Source organism: Xyrauchen texanus, chromosome 27, assembly GCF_025860055.1.
Source record: "Xyrauchen texanus isolate HMW12.3.18 chromosome 27, RBS_HiC_50CHRs, whole genome shotgun sequence".
Classification (NCBI taxonomy): domain Eukaryota; kingdom Metazoa; phylum Chordata; class Actinopteri; order Cypriniformes; family Catostomidae; genus Xyrauchen; species Xyrauchen texanus.
The window spans coordinates 22,197,341-22,222,587 of NC_068302.1; the positions used below are offsets into that span (position 1 = coordinate 22,197,341).

Genomic DNA, 25,247 nt, shown 5'->3' on the forward strand with positions numbered 1-25,247 from the left:
ACGGCTCACGTTATATAGATAAAAATACAGCATGTGTCATTTAAATAATTCTTCTATTTATATTTTCATTAATTTATTTAGCATTCAGCGTGACTGACAAATGCAGAATGCTTTAACAGAAGCAATTCATTCTTTTATCTCCCAATGCAGCATATCATGTTGAGAAGTAGTGTTTCTGAGTCCAAAGGTCATAATGAGTAATGCAAGGAGTTATTAGGCTTGACAAAAGCTGATGCTTTTGACTTTTTTGGAAATTTGCAGGCCCCCTTTTTAAAAGTACTCTCAGTAACTTTAGTCTTTGTGTCATCTTGGCTTGTCTAAATCATCATTTAGTCTCACTGTCACACTGACAGTGGCTTGGATGCAGCATCATTTTAAGTCAATAGTTTTCAGTTCCAGATGCCATTGTAGAAATGTAAGATTTTAATGAGTGAAAGTGTCAAAGAACAGGGTGGTTACTGAGATTAAGCAGGTAGTGTTCGGCTTGTCATGTGATTCTAAAATGGCATGTGCGGACCCTCTCCATGTAGAATAAAAACACTTTTATAAGCTTACTGATATGAATGGTCTTAATCTTAATGTGAGTGGTCATGATTTTCTACATATATTGCAAAATTACAATTAATGTCTTTTTAGAAGTTAAACTTTTTTAATGAGGAAAAAATTACTGAGGGCACCTTTAAGTGTTTACTTCACATTACTCTTATCCAGGAACTCTTACAAATCTGCAGTTATAAAGTTGTAATACATGTCTTGTGTCAAATTATTTAGTTTAAGTTTATCCCACATTACATTATCTATTTATTGAATCGGAGAAGACGTGAAACTGTAATCACTTTTATCCAAAGCGACTTATTACAGGGACAATCCCCCAGAGCAACCTGGAGTTAAGTGCCTTGCTCAAGGACACAATGGTGGTGGCTGTGGGGACCGAACCAGCGATCTTCTGATTACCAGTTTTGTGGTTTAGACCACCACCACCACCACTCCAGATAACATGAATATGCTGATTAAATACACTGGTATTTACATTTATTCAGTTTTCATATAATATTTGTGGATAGTTGTTCTGCATTATTGCATAGTTTTTCTGTGCAACAGAAAAAAGCTTATGTTTTAAAAGCTTTTTTGAAGGTTTATGAGGTTTGTAAAAAATGGAACCAACCAGGATTTTTAAGTCCAGTAATTGACAGTTAGGCATCATCCTTAACTTAAACCTAAAGAGACGCATGTTACATTCTCAAGGGAAACTCAGAATATTTTTATATATTCGTCAATGCAAACAAGCTGACTGTATTCAGAATTTTCTATTTTGACAATCTTACGTCCGAGTCCACCATAAGTTGTTTGCAAATACGCTTTTTCTTTTCTTTTTTTCTTGAAATGCAAAGAAACCATAAGAATTATGGAATTCATTTGACAATTGTTTTTACAATTGTAACTTGGATCATAAGTACATAAGTTATGTCTTTAAAAGTATGGTTCACCCAAAATTGAAAATTCTGTCATTATTTATGGGAACCCATTATATACCCTCATTACACCCTCCAGTCACTCCAACCCCTGTCAAAATAGCACAAATATGGCGACACTTTAATAACATCAAACCTCATTGGTTCTTGTGAGATTTGATGTTATAGGTGTGTTGCCATAGTTGATCAATGATTTGATTTGAGAGTGAATAATGACTTACATTTTGGTTTGTTCATCATACAAAGTGATCGTATGCCTTCGGAATACTTGGAATATGATGCACTTTTAAGAAATCTTAGGGTGTTTTTAAGTTTTAAATTGAGTCACTATCAACTACCATTGTATTGAAATCAGCCTACGGAACATCCTTTAACAACTTTTGTGTTCCACAGAAGAAAGTCATATGGGTTTAGAACAACATGAGGATGAGTAAATAATGGAATTTTCATTGTTGGGTGAACTATTCCTTTATAGGTCACTAACAATATATCTCGCAGTTTTGTCTATATAGAATAGTATCAGTCTTAGACTAACACAGCTGAGCTGTAAGCAAACACAGGCTTGTGCTTCTTTGCAATCATGCCCAGCCCTCTTGCTGGGAGGTTTTGGTTTTCTTTCTCAGTCCTCTTGTTCCCCCCCAGAATGGCTTGCTGGCATCCCCTTTTGGCTTCCTGCATGTAATCTTTGGTTTTTTAAAGATCTCTATCCCCTCACTCTCTTGATGGATCCGTACAGGGCAATCCTGCAAGGGTTTATCTCTGCTTGTTCGAACACGACGTAGAACCCTTTTGAAGATGTTTGCAGTTAGGGACAGTCTACTGGAAAGCTCCTGATGGTGACTAGTAGGTGATGACTGAATAAATGTGTCTTTCAAGCTTGAGTCACTCTCCTCTTCACCTGCTGTCTGATATCCAACATCCGGCAGATCCAGCCAGTTCCCCACCAAATCAGCGAATGCATTATCACCCAACACCAATGGCTGTCTGTTTCTACTCTGATTCATCAACAATGCTGTCCAGTCACTGGAGTCGTCGTTATCATATTGAGAGAAATGGCTTTTGATTGTGTTTTCCTGAGAGCTGGAGAAAGAGGAGGAAGTGCTTAGACTTCCCCAGTGCTTGATCATCAAGGGTTCCTGTCGGAGTTTAAAGTGGTCCTCTAATGGAGAACTAGTCAGGAACAAAAATGGCTCCATACCAAGCTCAGTCTTGAAGCATTCTTGTGAAAGATTTTCTCTCTCTGGATTCCGTGTTGGGTTCAGATGGGATCCTCTTTGGTTGTTCTGATCAAGCATCGGGGTGTCTGGAGCACTGCTGCAGTTATTAGTGTATGGAGAAGACGCCAGGTTGGTTTTACTGGATAACTCAAGTTCTTCCAGCGCAGTCTGGACCTGCAAGAGTTTGAGCTCCTGGAGAGCACCAATCACAGAATTCATCTGAGTGTGGAGACCCTCATCTGACTGCCACAAAGAATCCTTTTACAGGAAAGTAAAGAGGAAAAAAGAGAAGTATTAACCCATAATGAGCACATTTAAAAATTATTTCTGTTTTACATTTACACATTTGGCAGATGCTTTACCCAAAGCGACTTACAGATCTCTTATTACAGGGACAATCTCCCCGGAGCAACCTGGAGTTAAGTGTCTTGCTCAAGGACACAATGGTGGTGGCCGTGGGGATCGAACCAGCAACCTTCTTAACAGTTTTGTGCTTTAGCCCACTATGCCACCACCACCACTCCCACAGTTTATTTAACTGACTAATGACTACTGAATAACTCATATCTCACACTCACTTTCCAGCAATTACCAAAAAAAAAATCTAAATTACACCGAACCAATGTTGCCATCACAGATACATGGCTCAGTATCTGCTAAAGATAATGCATATATTTTGTCTCTGTAAAATAAATGCTGTCATAAATAGGAATTTTAGTTCTTTAAGCTTTTTTAAGGGAATAAAGGTGCTACATAGCCACCTCATTGCAATATATTTCTAGATCAGTGTTTGGATACAAATCTTTTTCTTAAAAAAAAAAAATAAAAATAAAACAATGAAGGATAGTTCACCCAAAAATGAAAATTCTCACATCATTGACTCACCCTCATACCATCCCAGAAGTGTATGACTTTCTTTCTTTTGCAGAACACAATTTTTTTTTTAGAAGAATATCTGAGCTCTGTCGGTCAATTAAATTCAAGTGAATGTGAACAGAATTTTGAAATTCCAAAAAGCACATAAAGGCAGAATAAGAGTAATTCATACAACTCAAAGTGTTTTAATTAATGTGTTCTGAAGCAATCTAATCAATAATTGGTGAAAAGAGACCAAAATGCAACTTCCTTTTCACGTCCTAGTGCTTGATGTATGCGCAGAATGCTAGATGACACTAGGAAGTGTAATGGAGCTTGAAATCATAATTGCCAAGGAGACTGCTAATATCAAGATTTATAGTGAAGAAGGAGTTACATATCGGTCTTTTCTCATTCAAAACTTATGCTGCCTTTTTATGCTTTTTGGAGCTTCACAATTTTGGTCACCATTCACTTGCATTGTAAGGACCTACAGAGCTGAAATATTCTTCCACAAATCTCAATTTGTGTTCAGCAGGAGAAAGAAAGGCATGCACATCTAAGATGGTATGAGGGTGAGTAAATTATGATAGAATTTTCATTTTTGGATAAACTATACATTTATCGCAGTTATGCACTTAAAATTTTATTTTTGTGTTCGAACAAATGTGTACAAATACATAGTTGTAGCATCCTTGTAAACAGCTAAATTTAATTTTCCAACATAATTGTAAGTATGTGAATGTTAAAATAATCTATTCAGGAAGAAATGCATGTCTTTAAGAATGTTTAATCTCATAGGAGGTCAAATTCCAATCCTTTACAAAAACATGCTTTTAAACTTCATTCTTCTTAGTGCCTTCAAGCCACAAATAAAACCTCTATTATCTTACCTTATTTCAGCCTGCAGTCCCTCAGCTTCCCTGTCCACCCTTCTCTTCATTCCTCTCTCTCTCTCTCTTGCTCTGTTTTCTGTTCTTTCCCTCCTGTGATTGCCAGCTAGTCTTAGCACAGAACACAACTGATGCCTTTCTACAGTAGTATTCAGTAGAGGGCAGTATCTCAAAGCATGATGGGAGATGTAGGAACTGATGGGAGCTCCAAACCACCAGCAAAGATATACAGACTCAGAGCACCAAACCTAACCCTTTCCTTAACCCTAACCATGTGTGGAAGTGTCGCCCACTTTTGGAGTTGGCCTGCCCTCTTTTGGAATTTCCACACCCATTTGGAGATCTCCGGGCTGCAGCAATACCTACTTTTGGCATGTGTGTGAAATTACTAGACTGTGAGTTCATAGGCATGTCTTTTAATGTGTTGGTCATAAACTGTAGGTTTAGGTACAAGGAGGAGTCTGTTTCCATTTGCAGCAGACGTTTTGATTGTGTAATTAATTAATAATTTATTTGTAAGAATCACTACCAGTTATTCAAAACTACAACAGATAAAATTCCATCTCAATGTCATAGATGTTATTCTCATGCTAGTCAGCAAATACTTTTAAAAATATACTGTATATATATATATATATATATATATATATATATATATATATATATATATTTATTTATGCCCCCAATTTTGGGAACCAGGCCCTATGTATCAATAATCAAATAAGATGATATATATGTAGAAGGCTGCCTACTACTCAATTTATAAAAAGGCCAGAAATTACATTAATGATATACACTTTTTAAATTTTTAACTGAACCCGGTTTTCTAATTATGGTATGTTATGGGTTTCATCACTTAGCTGGAGGTTACCTAGCTCATTTTGTGATGTCACTGGCCTTGTTTGAGTCAGTTTCCTTTGGGAGCTGCCCAGACAGACAGGAGTATTAATCAGACTTCACTGAGGAGACAACACATAATTGATGTGTTCTTGAGAAACACCCCTGTGGCCATTTTTTCTTGTTGTCAGCACTTATTTACTCCTTACTCTCTTCTTTCTTCCCTCTTCTTCACATTTTTGCTCTCTCACACAAGATGAAGTAAGACAGGCAAACAAACCCTTCAGTTACAGATGACCTTTCTCATTGCATGGGTGTATCTATGCATTTGTGATGGAAACATCTGCATACTGAAACTGCTCGGAAGTAAAGCTGCGTTCACACTGTTTATACTCTCCATACACACCACTAGCAACCTGACCGCCAGCCACTGGTGACATGCAGCGACAAGTAGCTGGCAGGGTGAACACAGCTTAAGTGGCCTGGGGCTTTTTACAAACTTCACCTTGAAAAATATTTTAGCCTATGCACCCTTTAATTCCTAAGTATGAGGAGAGCTGAGATTCCCTAAACATTCCCTCACACAGGAACATACATTTTATAAGCCTAATATAACATTTCTTCTCATGTTTTTTAAAATGACTGATCAGACTGTCATTGCTATTTGTCAGTGAAAAGTGACAGATGTAGTTTCTGCAATCATACAGCACAGTGTCTGAACACTGAAGACATACTTAAATCTAGCCTGCAGCACAAACATTGATTTTGCAGCTTTGCATAAGAATGCACACCAATCTTAATTTAAACACTAAAGAGATTGCTCTACTGTGTTAAAATATTACCCAGAAAAAGCAACTGTTAAGCATTTTTCTGCTGCATAAGACATCCAAGAGGTGTTGATCTGAAGCAGCGCCACGCTGGTCACACTCCGATTTTAAAACGTTACTACACAAGGCAGAGCACAAGCCAATCAGCGCCCTCCTTTTCAAATACCGCTGCCAATCAGGTTGAATCTATTCTTTTCTCACGCACCTTTCAACAGCTGAATATCAAATATAGGGCTGTTCGATTCCTGTTTTTCTGAATCAATTCTAAGAGTCGATTCCAGAGAGATTTGTTCGATTCCGATAAAAAAAACATTGATGTAAAGTTAAATCTCATAATAAACAGCTAATTTTAAAGCGCCCGTTGCACTATTTCTGACAGAATGCATGGCATTTACTATTTATAGGTCTATTCTAGTATTACATTTGGTCCTAGATGCACATCCCCAAGTGCAACGATTCAATCGGGATACATTTGAGGGAACTGTTATCTACATAAAAATCAGTTGATCTTGTTATAAAGAGGTTTATATTAGTATGCAGTTGTCCGCTACCTTTTGTGCATTAACAAATCTGTCGTTTTATTTAAAAATCCAGGTTTTGTACCGATTTATTTAATATTACAATATATTTTGGGGTTGAATTTGATTTAATAGAATAATATAAATGTAGAAATTGTGTAAAAAAAAAATAATAAAAAAAGAGAATTAATAGAGATGCTAGACTGTTGCTTTTATGAGTACAGTCCATTCATCATTTTAAACCTACCGATTTATTGATGTGAACTAGGAAGCTAAATCGCTGTTGTTTGATCCTCCTCTGCCATCTCCTGCAGATGTTGTAAAATTGGTGTTGTTACTATACACACACAAAAAATTATATCACAAATTTGGCATTTTATTGGATTATTAGTTTGATCCAAAGTAAAATACTGGCAGACTGCAGTATATGTCAGAAAGCAGCTATCCGATGTGTTGAAGGGCTTGAGCGATTGCGTCATACAAACGAAACACATTTTATGGCTGACGAACTACAAAAGATTCAGGTTGATGATCGTATAGCTACACTAATCCTGCCATTTATAATCATTTTGTGAACTGAATTAGTGCTGTTAAGGCTTCTGGAATGTGTAGTAGTTCAGTGGTCACGAAAATTAACACGTCAGCCCATTTCCTCGAGCGGATTCAAAGCTTTAGAGTCGATTCTCGATTCAAAATGCCTCGGAATCGATTCCCAGCCTTAATCAAACATCAATGCACAGAGATGAAGAGCTGCACATCCAGAGACACTCTCCTCCTAAATGCAATTATAAAAAATGATGGCCTCAACCCAACCCCCACCCCCTGGCATAATTATTATCAATAAAAGCTGTTCGATATTAATTAGTGTCTTTCATTAAAGCACGTGCTGTAAAAATAGATGACGACAGAGACTGATAAAAGATGAAAGGAAAACGAAAGTCTCACCAGTTCATGTTTTAGACGTCTAAAGTTGTCCATGTTCATGCTGTCCACGAGTTCAAACTATTCTTCCTCCATAAATACGAAATTACACTATTATAAAAGCTTTTAGTTAAAAGGTACATTCATTAAACATTGCACTCGTCCTTTCTCACGACGATTGTTCCTGAAACACATTTAGATGCAGCTGGCTGCTGAGAGACAATAATCTTTGGACGCTTCACCGTTGATTTCTAATGGTCAGTCATGAGTGATGTCCAGCACTGTTTACTCTTCCTTCTCTAAAAGCTCAGTCCTTTCCCTCACTGTTTCATATCCAGGTGACATTACATATCTTCAATATTCAGGAATCAAGCGACGTAGTATGTTTCGTCAAGCTGTGAGGTGTATGTGGTGTCAAGTAGCATAACGTTGAATTGTAGGGAAAGTTCCTGAATAGGGTTTACTAACGGTTGTCCATCAACAAAACAAGGAATTCTTTAACCCCAGTGGTCAATTCATGATGAAAGGAGTGATTACAGAGGGTTCATACATAAGAATAGAGCTAGTCTTACCGCTTTAACTGAAAAGATCCACCGACTGGAAAAGGACGAAGGGATAAGACCTCCTGTTGGTGTAAAAGTGCAAATGTTTTATTGTGTTATTATTTTTTCTTACATGTTTTATCACCCCCCTCCCCCCGCCCCCCTCCTGATTTGCTTTAGTTCACCAAAAACAAACAAACAAACAAAAAAATTCTCTCATCATTTACTCACCCTCATGCCATCCCAGATGTGTCTGACTTTCTTTCTTCTGTTGAACTCAAACGAAGATATTTAGAAGAATATTTCGGCTCTGTTGGTTCATGCAATTCAAGGGAATGATGGCTAGAAATTTGAAGCTCAAAAACCACATAAAGGCAGCATAATCCATACAACTCCACTTGTTTGATCCATGTCTTCAAAAGCAATATGATAATGTGGGTGAGAAACTGATTCATATTTAAGTCAATTCTCCTCCTTACCCAGTAGGTGGCGATATGCACGAAGAATGCAAATCACCAAAATCAAAAGAAGAATGTAAAAATTAATGTGGAGATTTATAGTAAAAAAAAGGACTTAAATATTGTCCTGATTCTCACCCACACGTATCATATCTCTTTTGAAGATAGGGTTTTAAAAACAGGAGTCGTGTGGATTATTTTATGCTCCATTTATGCACTTTTTGGAGCTTAAGAGTGTTTTGGTGACCATTGAAATATTCTTCTAAAAATATTCGTTTGTGTTCTACAGAAAAAATATTCTGAAATATTCCTTTAAGATTTGTTTTTTTATATTTTAGTCACATAATAGGATTTAATGCGTGAAACATCTATTGTAGACGCTAAACAACACATACCTTTATTGTGATCACTTTGCAGTAATTATTATTTTGTATTCATATCGTTGCTTGGTAATGACCGTGTGTGTTTATCGCCCTCTGCTTTATGCCAGAAGGTACTGTTAAGCGGTGGTACCGCATCTGTGCAGCAGGGGGCGCAGAGATCAAATAAATGCATTTATTCAGTGCAGAAGAAGAGAAACAGTTCGCTTTGTTTGGGAATATGGCGACTTCCATGAGAGCAGCGGATGAGATGCAATCCAGAACCCGGACCGACGATGTTTTGATTAACGACGGTGTCGAGTTCAACTCTTTACTCCTCTCTAAACCTGTTTTAGAGGGGTTATCTGCCTCCGGCTTTCAGAGACCGTCTCCAATCCAGCTCAAGGCAATCCCGCTAGGCAGATGTGGACTCGGTACGAGACCCAATAAAACAAGAAATAGAGCCAAAACAGACATTTAAACCATTCAACCAACTTGGTTGTCATTAATCACATGTCATAACTAGTGTGCATTCTAATGGTAGGTGTGTAATGCTACCTTGAGAGAGAGAAAAAATATATGTAATGCATAAATCTATGAATACGGTGTACTTGTGAGTTATAACGAGAGTAATTTCTCTGTTGTGCTTTTGCTATTTAATAATACACTGCAATTATGAGTGAAATAATGTTGTCTTGCTGTTCAGATCTTATTGTTCAAGCCAAATCTGGCACAGGAAAGACCTGCGTTTTTACCACTATTGCTTTGGACTCTCTTATACTGGAAAACACCAACACTCAGGTATTAATTCGTACAATATTTTGTTTTTAGTGGATCAATCGTAATATTTATTAATTTCCCAGTCTATTATAATTAGTTTAGGAAAGGAAGCACACAAAACACCTGTCTGCTTGTTTGCTTCACTTTTAAAGGTATAGTTCACTCAAAAATGACAATTCTCATCATTTTATCACCCTCATGCCATCCATTTTGACTTACTTTCTTCTGCAGAACACAAATGACAATTTTTAGAAACATATATCTGCTCTGTATGTCCTTAAAATGCAAGTGAATGGTGACCAAAACATTGAAGCTCCAAAAGCAAATAAAGGCAGTACAACAGTAATCCATAAGACTCCAGTGGTTAAATCCATATCTACAGAAGTGATGTAATGGGTGTGAGTGAGAAACAGTATAGCAATGGCATCAATATTGAAGTCATTTTTTAGTAAAAATATATCTCCACTTTCACATTCTTCCTCCTGTTTTTGGTGATTTGCATTCTTTGTGCATATCACCACCTACTGGGCAGGAAGGAGCATTTATGTTTAAAAAGGACAAATATTTATCTGTTTCTCACCCACACTTATCATATATATTAAACCATTGGAGTCCTACAGATTACTTTTATGCTGCCTTTATATGCATTTTGGAGTGTCAAAGTGTGATGACCTACAGAGCTCAGATGTTCTTCTAAAAATCATAATTTGTGTTATACAGAAGAAATAAAGTTGTACACATCTGGGATGGCATGAGGGTGAGTAAATGAGATAATTTAAAATTTTGGGTGGACTATCCCTTGAAAATTATTTGCCCCAATGATCCACACTTCTCTGGTCAGGTTCTGGTTTTAGCTCCCACTAGAGAGATTGCAGTGCAGATTCATGCCGTTGTCTTAGCAATAGGCAGTGCCATAGAGGGATTGGTGTGCCATGTGTTCATTGGTGGAAGACCGATCAGTCAAGATAAACTCCACCTGAAGAAATGCCATATTGCCATTGGCTCACCAGGTGAGACCCAATTAAAACTTATTTTATAGATACAGAATAGTTTAGGTTAGCTAATTAGCATTTTTTTTAAAATATTGATTTATACACATTCAGACCACAAAACCACCTAGAAAACATAAAAAAAAAATACTAGTAATATTGAATGCACTTGGACTCTAAAGATTTAGCCAGAATAGTTAGTTAATACACAAAATATTAAAAACTCTTGTCATCATTTACTGACTGGATGTTGTTCCAAACCCGTATTCCGTGGAACACAAAAGATGTTAGGCGGAATGACAGTTTCAGTCACCATTCACTCTCATTGTATGTATACTGAGATATTCAGGTGACTGAGTAAAAGATTCTGCCTGACATCTGTGGTGTTCTTCAGAGGAAAAGAGGTCATAAGAGTTTGGAAAAACATTCTATTCATTTAACAAATGGCCAGCCAGCCTTTATCAGATAATTGTAAGGCAAAGTGAGATTTATGCCATTACTTTAGGGACATTGCTTTAGAGTAATATAATAAGACTGTCAGCTTCTCAGATGGAGTGTTTGTGGCTTAGATGGTATCTTGGGCAGTATTTTAAAATAGTGCTGTGTTTATAGGCCGTATTAAGCAGCTAATTGAGATGGGAGCCCTGATTACATCTTCCATTCGTCTGTTTGTTTTGGATGAGGCTGATAAACTGCTAGAGGATGACAGCAGCAGCAGCTTTCAAGAGCAAATCAAGTAAAAGTGGTTTGTTTGTTGCCAAAGGGGACATGTTAATTTGCTTTAGAGTCTTTTCTGTATTCTAATTGAACAGTTTTGTGTTAACTGATTCACTTTCATTTCAGTTTAACTTCTTTCTACTCTCTGTAAATTTCTTGCTATCACTTTTTGTTAGCTGGATATTCTCCTCTCTACCAGCAAATAAACAAATGTTGGCCCTTTCTACCACCTACCCAGAATCTCTGGCACAGCACTTGACAAGATACATGAGAGAGCCGACATTTGTTCGACTGAACCCAACAGACCCTGGACTCCTTGGTCAGTTTGCAGTCCTTTTCTGAAGTGTGTGTGTGTGTGTGTGTGTGTGTGTGTGTGTGTGTGTGTGTGTGTGTGTGTGTGTGTGTGTGTGTGTGTGTGTGAAAGAGAACCAGGTCTTTCATATGACAGTTTAAACTATTTGTACATGGAATTCTTTGATCTTTTTTATACTCTATTTTCCAGGACTGAAGCAGTACTATAAAATAGTGCCCTCGCATTCATTGCCTCATAAACTCTTTGAGGAGAAGGTTCAGAGTCTTCTAGAACTCTTCAGTAAAATCCCATTTAACCAAGCGCTGGTCTTCTCTAATCTCCATTCCAGGCAAGAGCTGTTCCCCCACTTTTCCAATTACTTACATTATTCTGAAAACACGGTGATGTGAAAAGTGCAACATATTACTTTTCCAGCCCATAGCCTTATTATTTAAGGCTATACAGACTTCAAACCTTTATTAAAAATTAATTTAGATCTTTATTGAACGTAATAAAAGACAAGAGTTGAGCCATTCTTTTGCAGAGCTCAGCACCTGGCAGAAACTCTCTCTTCCAAAGGTTTGCCTGCAGTCTACATCTCAGGTAAGTTTCACCCTGTTTTAAAATGTATAATTAAGTAAAATGTGGACATGTAAATAAAGGCCCAAAATGTATGAAGTTCATTATTAATGGTGGTTATATGCAGTCCCTTTGATGTTTGTGTGTGTGTGTGTGTGTAGGTGGTTTAAGTCAGGATCAGAGATTAGAGGCGATGTGGAAACTGAAACAATATCAGTGTCGAGTTTTAATATCCACTGACCTGGTGAGGCATGGCACATTACACCACCCACACCACAATTACCTAGCTTTTAAAACCCCCACTCCCCTTCACAGACGTCACGTGGTATTGCAATACCTATTTTGTTTTGGTCTAGACTGCAGTTATTCGTACTTTGACAATTATTTTGTTTTTCTCTATGGGCCAGTCTGAGCGTAAAGGGTTAATGACTGCAGCACTCCAGATTTAGAAATTATTATTGGATGTCTGAGACTCTTGTTCAGTGTCCACAGGTGTCTTGTCAGAATTTGACAGATATGAGCAAAATATGGGCAGAGGTGGACATTATCAACACTGTCTCTCCTCTTACCTGACGATGACCTCTTGTGCTTGTATTTCAGGTACTCTGGGGGTTGCTGTGACCTACTGTTGCCATGGAGAAGAGGAGAACAAGTTGATGGCCATAGCTCAGAAATGCTCTCTGAATCTCACTCATTTACCTGGTACAGAGAATGAGGAACTTTTTAAAATAAAATGTTTTCACTTGTATATGCTGTTTAATCTGTTGGGTAGATTACTTTTGAAAGGCAATCATGTATCTAAATATTACACATCACACAATATAATCTCTTAGAAAAAACATTTTTAGGTCATCTAATCTTTTTGATTACTTAACACTGTATATTAAATTAGATGCAAAACATGCGATAAGTACTTATTTTCACTCCCTATTTAAACATTAGTAAACATGATGAAATCAACCAGCAGTTTGCTTTTTTATTTTTAAGTCACAGAGGACCACCCAGTGCCTCTTTTCAAGTCAAGACTTGTAATATAATCCATAAAAAGTAATTTTAATCAAATCAGATTATACACCTTTTAAAGGGGTCATGACATGAAGAATCACATTTTCCTTCATCCTTTGACATATAAGAGGTCATTGTACTATAAAACATACTGTAAGTTTCAGACCTCAAAACTTTCCCCTCACTGGAAAAAGAGCATTTGTTGAAACCAAGTTGATTTGTTCTCTTCTTCCTCCACATTGTGATGCCACATTGTGGTAGACATTTGCATCTGACCACCTCCACTGCAACACTTATGCCTACTTTACCTTATCACTTTTGTAGCCTGCCAAGTAGTGGTGAACAGTGAGATGGCAAGTAGAGAGAGCAGGTCAATCAAGAACAGAGAGCCAGTCATAACAGTTGGCATTTACTGTCAAGTCTTAAAGGAGAAGCAGCACCAAAACTGAGCGTTTCTAAAAGAGGGTAAAATGAGGGTGGAAAATGGTAATGCTTTACAAATATGACTTTGTTTTCTTTAGCAAAATACTTTATTAATATTATAAGTGAGCTCAAGAAAAATAATAAAACAAAAAAGGCATGTCACAAGGACTTTATAATCTTATTACACACATTTGAAAATAATGTAATCTTATTACAAGTACTTGATTGTTGTAATTAAATTATTACATAATACAGATTACATGTAGTCCATTGCTATCCAAAACTGACTACTTAGCATGCTTTCTAAAGATTTGTGTTAAAAACAGATTTCAGAATTGTCATGTTGTTTCTTGCACAGATCCGATCCCACCAGGAATCATGGAGGAGGCTTGTGACTGGAATGTGATCGTTGAACCTCCTGTAAAACCCACTCAAAAGTTTCCCGATGCTCCCAAACCAGAGAACAAGAAACAAGTTAAATGTGAACCCATGGCACCAAAGCTTTTAAGAGACTCTGACCTCTTGCAGGTCACAGAGAGTTCAGTGGATGATAAAACCTCATATGGAGCTAAAATCCACACACCTAAACCTAAGAGGCAGAAACTATTACGATCTGCTACAATCTTGGAACCGGTTTCAACTGTTAAACCGAGAGAGAAGTGTGACACCCTTCCCAAAATCGCTCCACTGCCCTCCTTTAAATCACAAGCATGGAGGGTTATGCCATTCAACGAGGCTGTGGCGGATTATGAGAGCTACATAACAGAAGGTCCAGGAAGATCTGTAGAAATAATTCGCCAGTATGAAGGTTTCCACAGGAGTCAAGATACAATCAGTGGACTGCAAAACGTTAATGATGATAAGGATGGAGATAATCAATCAAATATTAAGGAGTCACACTCCAATGAAGATGTTTGTCAACTGCAGGAGGTTTTAGAGTTGTCATCTGAACCAAAGACGGTTTCCTTGTCATCTAATGACTCCTGCTCAGAGTCTGAGATGGAGAGTAAATCAGACTCCCCAGTGCCCAATAGATCATCACATTACACACCTTCTCTGCCAGAAAATGGAGAACACATGTACAATCCTGTGGACAGCAGCATCAACCAGCAGAATGAAGCCCATTTACCTGCAGCCAGAATATCAAAACAGTCCAGCAGAAACCAACTCCTCAGAAACACCAGTCAGCCTCCAAATCCAGCAGGAAGTCTGCCGTAGCATGGCAAAAGTGGAGGAAGGAAGAGACTGAGGAAGGTGCTGGGCAGGATTATTGGAATGCATACAGAGCATGGGTTGAATATAACAATTCATATTTCCACCGTTTACCCTATAACTGGATGACAACATTTTACATGAACTCCATCTACATGATGGAAATGATGAAACGCTAAAAACATGTCATTGACTTTGTTGTGCTATCACCTTTTACCCACTGATAATGTACCAGTTGCTCTTACTGATGCCCCTTATATTGAGGTTTAATTGCTGTTAGTGTTCAGGAACTCGTTAAATGAATTGTTCCATTACAATGCATTTACTGTTTAAACAAGGCTCATATTATTCTTAAATGGTTTGTGTGTAGTTCTCTAATAAAAATGAATGAAAAACTTGTGCTGTGTGGAGAGCAATCAAATTGTAAAAAATATTTAGTCGCTACCTCCAGTTGTATTATACTACTATATGCAATTTTATTCTATCATGTACAAATAATGTATGTTTCGCATAGATATTTACCAAGCAATTATGGAAAATACTTAGCGATGCAAGCAAAGTAGCCATGCCCACTAATCTGAACTTCACATAGGAAAGAAGTTGGATAAAAGGACTGATTAGCAGCAATAAACTTCAGTCAAGGACATCTTGAATAGGCAGGAGACTGTAAAGAATGGTACAAAAATAAATGCTGAATGACCTTTCTAGACTATAGTGATAACTCTCTGTTTCATGATGTGCAGGCTTTTAGAAAAGTTACCAGGTTCACGCACGGACCCCATTGACGTGTACATGTTTTTTTTCTTCAGTTTGGGGTTTCTCTTAGATAATGATAATTATACACTGTTTCTGCATCTTTCTTTGTTTTTAGGCAGCATACAAGGGTGTGCAATTTAAAGGAATGTTACAGGTTCAATGCAAGTTAAGCTCAGTTGTCAGCTTTTGTGGCATAAAATTGATTACAAAAATATATCTATATTTTGGCATGCCTTTTCTATATAAAAAAGCTAAATCTGGGTTCCAGTGAGTCACTTACAATGGAAGTGAATGGGGCCAATCCGTAATGTTAAATTACTCTGTTTCAAAAGTAAAACCACAAGACGTAAACAGTATGTGTGGTAACATGATTGTAGTGTGATACAATAACATTTTCTGTGTAAAGTTATAGCCAATTTTACAACTTTGCTGCCATTATGATGTAATGTCAACAAACCCTAAAATTACTGTAAAAATTACAATTTAAACAACTTTACAGTTTAAATAATACAATAGTTTTAACTAAAGAATTTATGTAAGTGTTTTTATAAAATTATAAGCTTCATATACACTCACCTAAAGGATTATTAGGAACACCATACTAATACTGTGTTTGACCCCCTTTCGCCTTCAGAACTGCCTTAATTCTACGTGGCATTGATTCAACAAGGTGCTGAAAGCATTCTTTAGAAATGTTGGCCCATATTGATAGGATAGCATCTTGCAGTTGATGGAGATTTGTGGGATGCACATCCAGGGCACGAAGCTCCCGTTCCACCACATCCCATAGATGCTCTATTGGGTTGAGATCTGGTGACTGTGGGGGCCATTTTAGTACAGTGAACTCTTTGTCATGTTCAAGAAACCAATTTGAAATGATTCGAGCTTTGTGACATGGTGCATTATCCTGCTGGAAGTAGCCATCAGAGGATGGGTACATGGTGGCCATAAAGGGATGGACATGGTCAGAAACAATGCTCAGGTAGGCCGTGGCATTTAAACGATGCCCAATTGGCACTAAGGGGCCTAAAGCGTGCCAAGAAAACATCCCCCACACCATTACACCACCACCACCAGCCTGCACAGTGGTAACAAGGCATGATGGATCCATGTTCTCATTCTGTTTACGCCAAATTCTGACTCTACCATCTGAATGTCTCAACAGAAATCGAGACTCATCAGACCAGGCAACATTTTTCCAGTCTTCAGCTGTCCAATTTTGGTGAGCTCTTGCAAATTGTAGCCTCTTTTTCCTATTTGTAGTGGAGATGAGTGGTACCCGGTGGGGTCTCCTGCTGTTGTAGCCCATCCGCCTCAAGGTTGTGCGTGTTGTGGCTTCACAAATGCTTTGCTGCATACCTCGGTTGTAGCGAGTGGTTATTTCAGGCAAAGTTGCTCTTCTATCAGCTTGAATCAGTCGGCCCATTCTCCTCTGACCTCTAGCATCAACAAGGCATTTTCAGCCCACAGGACTGCTGCATACTGGATGTTTTTCCCTTTTCACACCATTCTTTGTAAACCCTAGAAATGGTTGTGTGTGAAAATCCCAGTAACTGAGCAGATTGTGAAATACTCAGACCGGCCCGTCTGGCACCAACAACCATGCCACGCTCAAAATTGCTTAAATCACCTTTCTTTCCCATTCTGACATTCAGTTTGGAGTTCAGGAGATTGTCTTGACCAGGACCACACCCCTAAATGCATTGAAGCAACTGCCATGTGATTGGTTGATTAAATAATTGCATTAATGAGAAATTGAACAGATGTTCCTAACAATCCTTTAGGTGAGTGTATCTGTCTTTTAAACCTTTCAAAAATTGGCCACATTCACTTCCATTGTAAGTGAATAACTGTAACATCGATGTATTCGATTTTTCTTAAGGAAAATGATAGATGAGTCGAATTTTATTTTTGGTAATCATTGTTTTGTATTGACCGGAATATTCCTTTAAAACATACTTTGCAAGACACCTGTGTAGATGTGATCCTTTGGCGCCTTCAGCACCATGTACAGCAGCGCGCATGTAAGCGCCTCCTGTCCGCTGCTCAGTGAGTGCGGTGTGTATTCTCACCTCAGCAGCCCGTGAGTTGGGTAAGAGGAGATTGGGCTACATCATCATGGTCATTTTGTTCTGGGCGCTGCTGTTTGGCACCCTCAATCAGAATCAGGTGACTAATTGTAATTTGGCAGTATATATCTATATATACATATATTTATAAAAAAAAATTCTGGAACAAATCGTTTTCCTAAAAATTTATGTCCACATATGTGGACAATGGGACAAAGTTGTGAAAATGTAAATAATACCAAGCTATAGATCAATTTTGTTTTTTATCAAATTGTTTAGTATGTTGCCAGGAGGATGTTGGGTATTTGTGCTTTTCAGACATTACAGACATAGAGTTGATCAGCTTATAGTCCAAAAACACAGAAGATAATTCGCTATGGGTTCCCTCAGAAATTTCCAATGGGTTTATATAATGGGGTTTTTGAACTTGAAAAGTTATTAATTTGTAATGAATTCTGAAGCCATATTGAATTCAATTAAATTCACATTTGAGGTTATGACTGTGTGTAATTTATGTTGTAGAACAAAACGTCCTTGTATCATCAAGTAATATTTATCACAGACTTAATTTTACACATAAGTGTTGAACAATGAGTTCACACAATGGACCCCATTGTGAATTAGACTTTCGGGTTCACTTACAAATTGACGTCACGGCTGAACAGCTCTATTAGCTCTATTATTAAATTAGCATAATTAATTCTGTTTCCAAGTAATGGGAAGCATCATCCAGTTACTGCCTACCATGTTAAAATAAAATTATGCATTATAAATGTTGAATCTACATACAGATTATCATTGTCCAATGTCTGCCAACCATGTTGAGTGGTCCAAGCATCACCTGCAGTCTGAAAATTAGGAGTGAAAGCACTTAGCTGCATGGAAAAGCTGAAAGCTATTGCTCCCTATTTAGTGAATGACTTAACCTCCACTGTAATGTCTGTCTGCACTGGTCTCAGAACAGTTCGAAATGCACCTTCATTTTCATCCTAACTCCATATAAAGCCTCTGAAAACAACATTATTCATATTTTGGATGAACCCATTGATTCACAATGTGATGATGCAATGCAAATATATGATTTCTAAGGAAAATAATGTGCTAAAATACACATTAGTGTAAACTGTGTTTAGCAGCGTGGTGTTTTGCGATGAATTGCTCAAATTTGAAAAAAATGGCATATCTGCTGAAACTACAGACTCTAATCTTATGACTCAAACAGGTTTCAATGTAAAAACTTTATTAGGTTTCTTACCAGATGTAGTTTTGTTTGAAATTCTCCCAAAGACAAACTCTGCTGTGGTCGGCGCCATGTAGTTTTGTCACATGACTCTGTGCGTTGAAAGTTAAAGCCTTTAATTACAGTCTCTCCTTAACTGAGATCAGTCAGTTTAAATGAATTTAAATTATGTGCTGTGTATGGCAGAGCCAAAATACAATGTCCACACGATATTACGATTACGATGAAGTTACGATATTTTCACAGCCTATATATTCATATCAGAATGTACATGAACTACTGATCTGCTAAGCATTACATAATGTTTGTTAATGACTTATTAATCAATGTTATTTTAAAGTGTTGCCACATAAAGGCAGGATAAATTCAACTGTGTGAGTAGTACACTCTGAAAGTCTTAATTTACCACTTAATAACTTTAAAAACACAAACGACAAATCCAAAGTAAACTGATAAGAAAAGAACTTCTATTAATCCATACAGCAATTTATATTGCTTACTGTGAGACAGAAATATAACTGAGTTTGCGAAAACAAATTGAGAAAACTATATTTGTATTCTTTAAAACCCTTTGAACCTTTTCCTGGCCATTAGTTAATTATATTATTACAAATGCTTTGATTCATGAATAACCATAAACTCAATGGAGCTAGAAATACACAATGTCACCAAAGCTGCATGTGGTAACATTATAATCCTAAACAAAATCCTTAAAGTGACTGTAAATAAAATACTAATAAAACAAACCTATTTTAAGCAAAATTATTCTAATGTCGTCTGTAGCAATCCCTGTGTAACAGTCATGTATGTGTAACATTTAACCGAAGCAGCAAGGAAATTAAAATAATGTATTTAAAAGATTAAAATTATTTCTATGGGACATGAAAGGCACATTATTGGTGTTATATCTACATATTGTAGAAACTGTTTTGAAATCTATTTGGGGTGCTCGCTCATTTAAATATTTAGGTGAATTTGAATGGCCAATAGCTAGATTGCTTTTTCAGTTGCAGCTAGTTACCAAAGTACTTCTGAATAATCTATCAGATTGCAACCCCAAACTGCTGTTAGATCACTGTTTAGCATTGAAATGATCAGAGGAACTGAACAAACAGCAAAAGGATTTGTGGCAGATACAATTCTTTTATCAGGCGTTTCACAACTGTGACACAAGACAAAATCATAAATAATATTTAACATCTGACAGTGAACAGGAATCTGCTGAAAAGAACAAGGACAACAAAACAGAAGCGAAGAGAGTAAAAGAGTTAAACAAGCACAGATACACAGAGGAAGAAAGAAGACCCTTGACAGGTACGCAGATGCACACATACAGAACTCCACTTACACTCAAAACAACCAGTTCTGTCATATGAAGGGACTGCACTTCACTTCCATTACATTTATTGTTTTGTAGTGTCCCCTTCTAGGCTGGATGTAATGACAAAGCAAAGTTGAAGTAACTTGAACACATTACTGCTCTCTCCAATATTAAGACCACAAGTGACTCAATACTTACACAACTATCATCTTAAAATTTAGACTCTATTGGCCACACTTTCCCTTCTGATTAAATAGACATTACAAGATTTCAATATGTCCTTCATCTATATAAACACTCATGTAAATCAATAAATCACAAAGGGACCAAATATTGTTTGGATTTATATACAACATATAGGAAGATAATAGTCATACGAACACAGGGACCATCAAAGAAGATTTTGAAAACCTGGTAAAAGAACAATGTGGGCCGGATACCCTGATATTCCTTATGTCAAAATGTGCTTTTCCCTGTCATGTCCTAGTGGTCGGACCCAAAAATGTAATATTTGTTTTTAAACAAAATGATAACTCTTTAAAACTGCCATGCTTGTGTAATTGGTTTAACTGCAAGGTTAAACTATAGGTTATTTGTTATGTAATCTTATTGTTTAATTTAGATTTTGTGATGCTTTCTTGAAAATATGGCTTATACTACCTGTGTAGGACCAGTCATTTGCCAAAAAAGTTTAAACTCCATATAAATGACGTTAAGTGCATTGGTCTCACTGCACTGAACCCTAAAACCTAGTGGCCCTGGAACAAGATCCTGAGGGGAGGGGTCACATCTTATGTATGCTGGTGTTAGAGGCACAAGTGAGTGGGGTTTAAGGGCAAGGGTGGGATTTAATGTACTGAAGTGGGGATTATGGTAAAGAAGGTGGGGCTTAGTGTACAAAAGTTGGAGCTCAGTGGGTATTGTGTGGTAATAGAGCACAACAGTCTGATTCCAGAAGTAAAAGTCCCTTTAATTTCTTCCATAGACAAATAGATTTTAAACACCAACTTAGAAATCTTTATAGACAGACCAACCTTGAGCTCAGAGGTTGTTCATCGATGGTATACGCTTCTGTTGAATCCATCTGTCAGCATTATTTCAACTTTATTGTTTAAATAGAGAAATTCCTGTTTAACAACTACCTTACCCCTGGTCCAGCAGAGAAAGCTTCACCAATCAGAGAACCGCGGCCAACAAACCAGCAAAATAAAACCGGAAGCTCTCTGAATGATGCAATCGAGTCGATCTCCACGCACTCTGAAACTATACACTGGCGGCCAAAAGTTTGGAATATTGTATAGATTTTGCTGTTTTTGTATGTTAATTCACCAAAATGGCATTAAACTGATCACAAAGTATAGTCAGGACATTACAGATGTAAAAAACAGCAACATCACTATTTGAAAAAAAGTAATTTTTGATCAAACCTAGACAGGCCCCATTTCCAGCAGCCATCACTCCATCATGCTTAAATGCTAATTTGGTACTAGAAAATCACTTTCCATTATATCAATCACATGTGAAAGCTATTTGGTTCATTAAATGAAGCTTTACAGTGTTTGTTTTGAGTATCCACAGTATGCAATAGACTAGCATTTCTTGAGGTCAATATTAGGTAAAAAATGGCAAAAAAGAAACAGCTTTCTCCAGAAACTCATCAGTCAATAATTGTTTTGAGGAATGAAGGCTATTACAATGCTTGAAATTGAAGATTTCATACAAAGGTGAACACTACAGTCTTCAAAGACAAAGGACAACTGGCTCTAACAAGGACAGAATGAGATGTGGAAGGCCAGATGTACAACTAAACAAGAGGATAAGTTCATCAGAGTCTTTAGTTTGAGAAATACATGCCTCACATGTCCTCAGCTGACAGCTTCATTGAATTCTACCTGCTCAACACCCATTTCATGTACAACAGTAAAGAGAAGACTCAGGAGTGGCCTTATGGGAAGAATTGCAAAGAAAAAAACACGTTTGAAACAGAAAAACAAAAAGAAAAGGTTTGAGTGGGCAAAGAAACAGACATTGGACAGCAGATAATTGGAAAAGAGTGTTATGGATCTTAACCCCCTTGAGGTTTTGTGGGATCAGCTTGACTGTGAGGTGCGTGAGAAGTGCACGACAAGCAGCCACATCTATGGCAAGTGCTACAGGAAGCGTGAGGTGAAATATCACCTGAGTATCTGGACAAACTGACAGCTAGAATACCAAGGATCTGCAAAGCTGTCATTGCTGCACGTGGAGGATTTTTTGATGAAAACTTTCAGAAGAAGTTCTGAATATTTTTTCAAATTGTAACAGTAATTTTTCACATTATTAATGTCCTGACTATACATTGTGATCAGTTGAATGCCACTTTGGTGAATAAAAGTACCAATTTCTTTCCATAAGAACACAATCTGTACATTATCCCAGACTTTTGGCTGTCAGTGTATATTTGTGTATATCAGAATGTTTCACAATATAATTATAATCAACAACCTAAAATCAATAGTTTTATAAATTTCCATAGTTTTATATTCGATTACGTCATTCGCAATGCTTCATGGCATTGTAGTCTGTGCCTTAAAGGTAAGTAAATCATGAGAGGATTTTCATTTTTTGGTGAACAAATCCTTAATGTGTAATGGTGCGATTTACCTCAGAGGTGGTTGGTTCTGTTCATGCTTCACAACTCTTAATAGAGGATTTTTTTAAAAGTCTATGAAAGTACTGAATGGGAAAAATACTTCTGGAATACAGACAACTGAAAAAGTCGGCAGGTACTGTTGCACTCTATTGCTGGCAATTCTGCTTAAAGGAATAATCCAGGTTCAATACAAGCCGAGTTCAATCGACAGCATTTGTGGCATAATGTTGATTTTCACAAACAGTAAGTTGACTCGTCTGTCCTTTTCTTAAAAAAAAAAAGCAAAAATAGAAATTACATTGAGGCACTTACAATGGAAGTGAATGGGACCAATTTTTGGAGGCAGAAATGTGAATTTTATAATTTTATAAAAGCACTTACAGTAACATTTCTGTTAAAACTCATGTATTATTTTAGCTGTAAAGTTGTATTATTTGTCATTTTTACAATCATTTTTGTATTTAGGGCTTGTTGACTACATCGTCATGGCAACAAAGTTGTAAAATTGGCTATAACTTTACACAGAAAAGGTTAGTAAGTGATTTTATCACACTACAATCATGTTAATACACATTTTGTTTTCGTCTTGTTGCTTTCGTCTATACTTTTGAAACAGTGGGTATTTTAACATTTATGGATTAGCCTCATTCACTTCCATTGTAAGTGCATCACTGGAACATCGATTTTTGCTTTTTTTAATGAAAAAGAGGGACAAGTCAAAATAAATTTTATGCCACAACTGCTGTTGATTGAGCTTAACTTGTATTGAAATGGTGTTCCTTTAATTGGACAACATGACGCAGACTAAACCTGGACAATTTTCGATTACAAATTTGAACTCTCTTGTTTGCAATGCCATTCTCCTGAACATGGCTGACATTAAAGGACAAAGACAGAAAAAGGAGGAAATTTACAGGGAGAGAAATGTAGAATAGCTCTGATTGGTTCGTACAGTTGTTGGTTTCTCTTCTAACATCAACAAATAACTGAAAATCAAGAATTAAAAACATTCACCGTTAATGAAAAGACACAAACACCAAAAGTTTCCTACCCATGTAGAGTTTACGAAAACTAGACACGTTTTTTATAATACCCATTGAGCGATAATGACGATAACACTTAGATCAGAACAACTACAGAAAGCAGGCCAGCAGTGGACAGAGGAAAGGGACGGGGCATACATAAAGGGGCGGGGAAGGCAGCTGCTCTGGTTTTGCCAAACAATGGCTAAATATTACAAAATATTCTATCAACAATATTCACAGTTAAACCAAGGCTTGATACACATTGTAATCACAAAATATCACCTTTTATCTTGTGCTTGTAGTCACAGAGTTTTTTAAAACACTTCTATGTTTCTTTCTCTCTTGTTTCTTTTGGTTCTATATTACATAGGACTGTTTGATTGGTCACAAATGACGTTACAAATTCAGCTCAATGTTTTGGAATCAAGGAGAGATAGTCGCTTAGAAGGAAACTCTCCTCCCCCTGAGAGGCACGAACTGTGTGAGAGGCTGAGAGTTTGAGGGATAATCTGTAACACACACACACACACACACACACACACACACACACACACACACACACACACACATGCGCGCGTTCTAACTTAATCTAACCCACAAATTCACACATATTCCAAAAAGAATAACTTATATTCTAATACACACTCATATAGTTATCTTTAGACTCTAATTATGATTTTCTTTTATACTATTGGAATGATGCTAGATAAAAAAAACAAAAACATTATTAGGATAAAGAGAGCAGAGGCTTTTTGAGAGGATGAAAAAAAAGCTTTGACAAGACCTCTTGTACCTTCTTCTCTAGTCAAAATATTCATCTTTCTCATCAAGTAGTTTAAAAAAAAAAAATTGTATGCACAGTGACACTCTCATTGCATCAGTCCTGAAGGAGAGCGATCGAATACTTGTGGTTGTCCTGCTTTCTCGCTTTACACACACACATCCTTTTTCATCTTCCTCTTTTTTTGTGTCTTTGGGAGTCTGAGACAGTGCACTATATCTCCCACTAGGGGGCAGTCTACTCATCAGTTTCTCTTCCTGAGTTCTGTCCCTTACAGCGAAGAGATTTTCACCACGTCAGTGCAGGGGTTCAGAAGAGGCGGAGCTTCAGGGTGTGGAGAGGGTGGGACATCAAGGCTGGCTCTAGAGTTGTTTGAGGGAGGGGTGGGGATACTGATGATTGCCGTGGTAACCAGTCCACTGCTCTTGCAGTTCAGGCTCCCCGATTCATCCGATATCAGATTGAGACTGGAACGACTGAGACAAAGGGAGATAGAGGGGTCTGCTTAAGGAAAACAGTATACAAAT

The 25,247-nt window shown here is 37.2% G+C and overlaps 2 protein-coding genes and 1 pseudogene across 3 annotated transcripts in view; 1 reads left to right on the plus strand and 2 right to left on the minus strand.

Annotated features, from left to right (window-relative positions):
* Positions 1–7: 7 nt before the first annotated feature.
* LOC127621158 (PAK4-inhibitor INKA2-like) lies at positions 8–7,699 on the minus strand. Of its 2 annotated transcripts, none has more exons than XM_052094650.1 (2): positions 7,565–7,699; positions 8–2,947 (listed from the first exon to the last, which is right to left on the minus strand). In XM_052094650.1, the coding sequence occupies exons 1-2, from the start codon at positions 7,601–7,603 to the stop codon at positions 2,051–2,053; spliced, it is 936 nt and encodes a 311-aa protein (XP_051950610.1). In that variant the 5' UTR covers positions 7,604–7,699; the 3' UTR covers positions 8–2,050. The 2 variants fall into 2 exon arrangements, with proteins under 2 accessions (XP_051950610.1, XP_051950611.1); XM_052094651.1 differs by lacking the exon at positions 7,565–7,699 and adding an exon at positions 4,438–4,557.
* Positions 7,700–9,127: 1,428 nt separating this feature from the next.
* Positions 9,128–15,284, plus strand: LOC127620665 (probable ATP-dependent RNA helicase DDX20; annotated as a pseudogene).
* An 8,099-nt stretch (positions 15,285–23,383) lies between these two features.
* LOC127620626 (potassium voltage-gated channel subfamily D member 3-like) overlaps positions 23,384–25,247 on the minus strand; it is a 152,277-nt gene continuing 150,413 nt past the window's right edge. Inside the window, exon 8 of the mRNA XM_052093809.1 lies at positions 23,384–25,196. Coding sequence (XP_051949769.1) covers positions 24,992–25,196 — 205 coding nt within the window. The 3' untranslated portion in view covers positions 23,384–24,991. The remainder of the gene's footprint in view (positions 25,197–25,247) is intronic.

What these genes read in the sequence shown, in the direction of transcription:
- LOC127621158 (XM_052094650.1), bottom strand. Translation starts at nt 7,603, where the DNA reads ATGAACATGGACAACTTTAGACGTCTAAAACATGAACTG. An exon ending in GACGTCTAAAACATGAACTG is followed by an intron (nt 2,948 to 7,564) that starts GTGAGACTTTCG and finishes TTCCTGTAAAAG; the next exon opens with GATTCTTTGTGGCAGTCAGA.